The following is a 6856-nucleotide window of genomic DNA, read 5'->3' as shown; positions in this document are numbered from 1 at the left end:
AGGTATCCAGAGGATACATAGGAGGAGTGGTGCCCAAGGCAGAACAACCTTTAATGAAACTAACCAGCTACGATGAATCACATTATTGCATTGTTTGATTTGTCAAAAAACCAAAGGAACTTGTGAGAGAAAGAAGGCAGCACTTAATGTATATTTCACCAAAAAGGCTTTCCTAGAAGGCATTGCGACAAGGTCAATGAAAAATGTTAGAGAAAAATTTCATATCATATTTCATATTTAAATTTGTTCCCTCAACAACGGTCAATTTTATTTAAGAATCAAGGGTTTTTAGAGTCTTTGAAAACCTAGATATATAAGGGATTCATAAATGTGTGAATTCTCGACATGGTCATGAAAGTCTTGAAAATTAATAAAATGTGATTGATTGATTGATTGATTGATTGATTGATTGATTGATTGATAAATAAATAAATTATTGAATGAAATAACATTTCTATTAAAGAATATACATTTTCTAACTTTGTCAAGCTGTTATCAGATATAAATTACTATTTATATTTATATTGCAATAAAATAAAATAAAATAAAACAAAACAAAACACTGTAATCACAAATGACTTGAAAAGTTGTGTAAATTCATGGATAATAAAAAATCGGGAATTATGGAATTATTAGAATTATTTATAATTGTTATTTTTAATCATTTTAATTAAACATCATTATTATATATAATTGAACTATTTATTTACACAAATTTAAATGGCCACTCCTAGTTTCTTTAAAGGGGTCATATGATGCGATTTCAAGTTTTCCTTTCTCTTTGGAGTGTTACAAGCTGATTGTGCATAGATATATCCCTGAAGTTGCGCAGAATATAGTCTCAAAACCAAAGAGATATTCTTTATCAAAGTTAAGACTCTGCCACGCCCCCCCTAAAACGGCTCGTTCTAACACGCCCCCACATATCTACCTCACTATCTGGAAATATTTGCATAATGCCGCCCAAATGTTCACGCAAAGAAAGAGGGCGTGGTTTCGGTAACCGCCATTAGTGTTGAAGCAGCCATGTCAGGGAGACGCTGTGTGTTTCTAGGCGAAAGCAAAAGCACTTTATTTGGCCTTCCGAAAGTAGATGCATTTAGGAATCTTTAAGATTACTTACAACAGAACAGCAATGCATTTTATGGACGACCGTTTCGTGAACCTAGGAGAGGAGGTAATTCTGACTTTGCTATGACAATCTGGCGCTTCTGAATCAGCTACTGTTTTGTTATTAGTTGAAGTATTTGCTATTGACTGTTCAAATGCGGAGTTTTGCGCATTGTGTGTGTGTGCGCGAGTGAGCGAGCGAGAGAGAGAGAGAGAGAGAGAGAGAGAGAGAGAGCGGTGTATGTGTGTGCGTGCGTGCGCGCGTGAGCGAGAGTGAGAGATTGGTGTGTGTGTGTGTGCGTGCGCGAGAGAGAAAGAGAGAGAGAGAGAGAGCGTGAGAGAGCGTGAGAGAGCGTGTGTGTGAGGCAAACACATATTCATCACTGTGTCTGTCACGAGACTCTGTTCCCCTTTCGGGCTCTGTCTTTACATTTATTTTGAAAGCTGAAGCTCGCGATTATGGTAAGGGCCGTTACATTTCCGACGAGTGCTTGCAGTGCTCGGCCAATCACAATGCACTGGGTCAGCTGGTCAATCAGAGCAGACTGCGCTTGTCGGAAGGAGGGACTTTGTAGAAAACGAAGCGTTTGAGAGAGGCGGGGCATAGAGGGCTTACAATAATGTACAGTATTTGAAAAATAATGTTTTTTGAACATTAAAGCATGTCAACATATTCTGTTACACCAAATACACAAAATAATGATCTTTAAAAAAGCATCATATGACCCCTTTAAATAAAAAAGTTTGAAAATAAGCAGTTTTGTCATTATAGCAGAAGTATTAGAAATATCTTTAGGGGCCTTCAAATATCGTCTTTGACAATGAGGGGCCGGGCCTGTATTAGAGCATTACGTCGTTAGCTTAGCAATACGCTAACATCAAAATTAGTCGGAATTAAATAATTTCACATGCAGTTCCTGCTTATGTAGAACAGTTCAAATACACTGTATAAGGTTCTATTTCAGTGAGGATGCTGGCTCACAAAGCAGCTGACTATGTAGACTGTAGTCAGCAGAGTTGCTCACTCGATTGTGGATCTCCTTTTTGTGTTTGTACCTCGTGGTTTGTGGCAGGCGACGGGGACCAGGCAGTCCTCTTTGATATGGGGTTTGAGGTGAGGACTGCAGCCGCCAGTATGTTGTCCACTGTGATCCACACACAGCACCACTCTGTACCGCAAACCTGGGCCGCAGGTGACCGTGCACTGGATAGCACAGATAAAAAACACAAACAAATACATATTTCATCAAAAATAGAGGGGAAAAATATCATATTGTGAAATATTAATTCAATTTAAAATGACTGTTTGCTATTTAAATATATTTTAAAATGCAATTTATTCCTGAGATATAAAGCTGAATTTTCAGCAGCCATTACTCTAGTTTTTAGTGTCACATGACCCTTCAGAAATCTTATATTATCATATATTATAATTCTAATATTATATAATGTCTATTATATTATATTATATATGTTTTATTAGATAACATCTAATATTCAGAATATTCATACTAATACACTGATTTAGTGCTAAAGAAATATTTCTTATAAAAATGACAAACACACAAAACAAAATTACAAGAACTTTAACTAAAATTCAAGTGAAAACAGAAAATATAAAAATAAAAACCAATTTAAAACATTAATAAAAAAAATGCATCTCAATAATACCAAAATAATCTGCTTTATGGTTTATTATCAGTTGAAAACAATTATCAACTATTCAACTATTATCAAAAACTATCTTTAATGTCACTTTTAATTAAGAAAATAAAAGAAAATAGATTCAAGTAGTGGAGCAGGTATAATACCTCTGTTCCGATATATATATAAATAAATATAAACATCAAATAAATATAGTCATAAAGAAAGACTACTCATTATGATGTCACTATTTTTTAGCTTACTAAAATATTGTGTCATCAGCTTTACAATATATGTGTCACGGGTTGCTGGGGAAAGGAGCTCGAAGGAGTACGAAGGAGGCAGATAGTCAAACTAACAGAGTCTTTAATAAATCCACGTGGGAGAAATGGAGAAAACCACCACTTTCAAAGACGGAGACAGGACAAAGAAACTGAGGAAAGGCAGGGCTATAAATACTAAACCAAACGATGGACTAATAAGATGATTAATGAACACAGGTGGAAACTAATGAACTAATCAAGGGGACTAAGGGAAACTAGGTCAAAGAAGGTAGAACAGAAATACAGGAAAATCTAAACCATAACAGAACATAAACGTGACATGTCGCCCTGCTCCCGGAAGGCGCGTCCTGAAAATACTAAACCAAACGATGGACTAATAAGATGATTAATGAACACAGGTGGAAACTAATGAACTAATCAAGGGGACTAAGGGAAACTAGGTCAAAGAAGGTAGAACAGAAATACAGGAAAATCTAAACCATAACAGAACATAAACGTGACATGTCGCCCTGCTCCCGGAAGGCGCGTCCTGCGCCATAACAGTTCCAACGGGGAGGGGGGGGCGTCCTGGAGGCTGGTGCAGGGCAGGAACAGGGCGGAGACAAGGAAGGCCTCCAGGGCAGAGCAGGCAGCTCGGGGAGCCATGGCAGAGTAGGGAACACAGAGGGCCATGGTGGATCAGACAATTCAGGAGGCCAATGCGGATCCTCCGTGACCTTAGCTGGCTCGGCCGCCACGGGCATATGGCCCCCCACCAAAATTTTCTTCTGGGGGACATTCTGGAGGAGCGGGCACTTGAGGGCGCTCTGGAGTAGCGGGCGCTGGGGGGCACTCTGGAGGAGCGGGCGCTGGGGGGCACTCTGGAGGAGCGGGTCGCTGGGGGGCACTCTGGAGGAGCAGGGCTGGCTAACTCGGGGGACTCAGGAGACGAAGGAGGGCTGGACGGGCCAGTGGAGGTGTAGGAGACTCAGGAGACGATGGAGAGCTGGACGGGACCAGCGGAGACGAAGGAGAACTTTCTGGAGCGGATTCTGGGGTGAGGATCGGAGCCGTGAACTCTGGAGGTAGCACCATGTCCAAGAGCGCTGAGTCAGCGGCTTGACGTAGGAGAGGCTGGCGGGCTTGACGGCGAGCTGGTTCTGGATTGCAGCCGAACGCTCTCCAGACACCGGAGGATCCCTTCCCTCCAGCTTAGTCCAGTGGTGTCTGGGAGGTCCACAGGGTGATAGTAATTAGCCCCGATCCAGAACAGTGAGTTGAGCGTGGCGTCGTCCAAAGCCGTCGCCGTGGCTAAGCCGGCGAAATAAGCAGCAATTTCCATGATCGCGGGGGAAAAACTTTCAACAAACGAAAAATAAAAAACGGGGAGAAGGGGCGCCGCTTACTATTTTGTCTGTCCCGTCTTCTATCACGGGTTGATGGGGAAAGGAGCTCGAAGGAGTATGAAGGAGGCAGATACTCAAACTAACAAAGTCTTTAATAAATCCACGAGGGAGAAATGGAGAAAACAACCACTTTCAACGATGGAGACAGGACAAAGAAACTAAGGAAAGGCAGGGCTATAAATACTAAACCAAACGATGGACTAATAAGATGATTAATGAACACAGGTGGAAACTAATGAACAAATCAAGGGGACTAAGGGAAACTAGGTTAAAGAAGGTAGAACAGAAATACAGGAAAATCTACACCATAACAGATCATAAACGTGACAAAATGCTATATGCTGGAATCAGCTTTGAGCATTAAATCTCATTCAGTTCATCATGAACAGAGCTGCTGTCTATGAAAAGTGTTTCAAATCAGTCACTCACATGATTTTATTTAGGTTAGGACACAGAAACAGCTTATTAGTTTGTAGAACAGAGCTATAGATGGTCAATGGTCATCAGAAATGGAAGAAGAGTTCAGTAAAGGTCACTTACCTGAGACCATTCCATGGCCATCCACTGCGGACACTCAAAGGTGTTGCAGCTCTCTTTGCTGATTGGTCGAGGGGAGTGTGCGCACTTCCAGTCCTCCACCTGCACGATCTGCCCGTGGATGTCCTCCTCGACACACACCACGCTTCTCTCCTGAGAGCCTCCTCCACACGACACCGAACACGACGTCCACGGGTTCTGCTCCCACCTGCAGCAATATTACACAAGTCATATTTAGTAGATAAGTAGTAACTTATATTAGTAATCTAGATAAGTAGTAACTTTATGTTATGAAATATGGTGTAATAATGTAAAAGTGTCAACAAGACTAAAAACAGAATTATTGTGAAATATTGTCACATGATCGTTCAGAAATCATTCTAATATGCTGATTTGCTGCTCAAGACATATTTCTGATTATTATCAATGTTAAAAACAGTTGTGTTGCTTAGCATTTTTGTGCAAACCATTTTTTCAGGACATTTTGAAATAAAATAAACGTTAACTGAAATAATATATATATATACTGTACAGTGCCTTACAAAAGTATTCATTTTTCGCGTTTTGTTATGTTGCTGCCTTATGTTAAACTGCTTTAAATTACTTTTTTTCCACATCAATCTACAATCCATACACCATAAAAAACAGGTTTTTAACATCTTTGCAAATTTATTAAAAATAAAAAACTTAAATAATTCCATTGCATAAGTATTCATTTCTGGGACAGTTGAAATTTAGCTCAGGAGCATTCATATTGCTTGTAGATGTCACTACACTTCAAGTGACGTTAACCTGTGGCAAATTCAATTGAATGGGTATGATTTGGAAAGGCACAAACATCTTAATAAAATATCTAACAGCTGATTATGCATATCAGAGCAAAAACCAAGCCCTGAGGTTAAAAAAAAAACGGCCTGTAGAGCTCGGAAACAGGTTTGCGTCAAGCCACACATCTGTGGAAGAGTTCAGAAAAAAAAATGAACACAGAAGCATGTAGTCTCTGTTACCCTTAATAGAAGAAGTCTGAAGTCTGAAGTCTCTACTTGAGCTCCATGATCATATGTGGAGACAGGAGAAACCTACAGAAGGACAAACATCACTGCAACACTCCACCGATCCGGTCTTTATGGTGGTGTGGTCAAACTCAATCCTCTCCTCAGTGAAAACACATGAAAACACACTTGGAATTTACAAAAAAGCACCTAAAGGACCCTCAGACTGTGAGAAATAATATTCTCTGGTCTGATGAACCTCAATTTCAAGCATCATGTTTGAAGGAAACCAGCTCTGCTCATCACCTGCAGAGTACCATCCCAAAAGTAAAGTGTGCTGGTAGCAGCCTCATCCTGTGGAGCTGTTTTTCAGCGGCAGGGGCCGAGGGACTCTCCCGAAGGAATGCTCAAGGCACCAAAATATAGAGATAGCCTTAATGAAAACCCAGTCCAGAGCATTCAGAACCTCAGATAGGGCAGAAGGTTCACCTTCCAACAGGACAATGACCCTTAGCACACAGCAAGAGTGGCTTATAGACAACTCTGTGAATGTCCTTGAGTGGCCCAGCCAAAGCCTGAGCTTGAACCCAATCAAATAATTCTGGAGAAACCTGAAATAGTGCGTCTGCCCCCATCCAACCTGACAGAGCTTGAGAGGTGAAGAGGTGAGGAGAGGAAGGGCAGATAATTGCCAAATGCTGATTAGCAAAGTTTGTCGCATTATACTCAAAAAGGTTTGAGGCTTAAAGGCACTTCAGCTAAATATTTAGTTAAGGGTATGAATACTTATGCAATATATTTATTTCAGTTTGAGTAGAAGAAAAATTCTGTTTTTGCTTTGTTAATATGGTGTATGGAGTGTAGATTGATGTGGAAAGCAGTTTAACATAAGGCAGCAACATAA

At 40.4% G+C, this 6856-nt stretch overlaps 1 protein-coding gene across 1 annotated transcript in view; it reads right to left on the bottom strand.

Moving 5' to 3' along the window:
* Positions 1-2166: 2166 nt before the first annotated feature.
* The window catches only part of LOC107571181 (ADAMTS-like protein 3), a gene marked incomplete at its 3' end in the record, with an annotated part of 172920 nt that continues 168230 nt past the window's right edge, over positions 2167-6856 (bottom strand). Inside the window, exons 13-15 of the mRNA XM_016257474.1 lie at positions 5565-5581; positions 4964-5168; positions 2167-2314 (exon numbers count right to left, since the gene is read on the bottom strand). Coding sequence (XP_016112960.1) covers positions 2167-2314; positions 4964-5168; positions 5565-5581 — 370 coding nt within the window. The remainder of the gene's footprint in view (positions 2315-4963; positions 5169-5564; positions 5582-6856) is intronic.

Source organism: Sinocyclocheilus grahami, unplaced genomic scaffold (genome assembly GCF_001515645.1).
Source record: "Sinocyclocheilus grahami isolate Dianchi unplaced genomic scaffold, SAMN03320097.WGS_v1.1 scaffold1559.1, whole genome shotgun sequence".
Lineage (NCBI taxonomy): Eukaryota > Metazoa > Chordata > Actinopteri > Cypriniformes > Cyprinidae > Sinocyclocheilus > Sinocyclocheilus grahami.
Note: the sequence above shows the minus strand (reverse complement) of the source record. Positions and strands in the feature narration are given on the sequence as shown.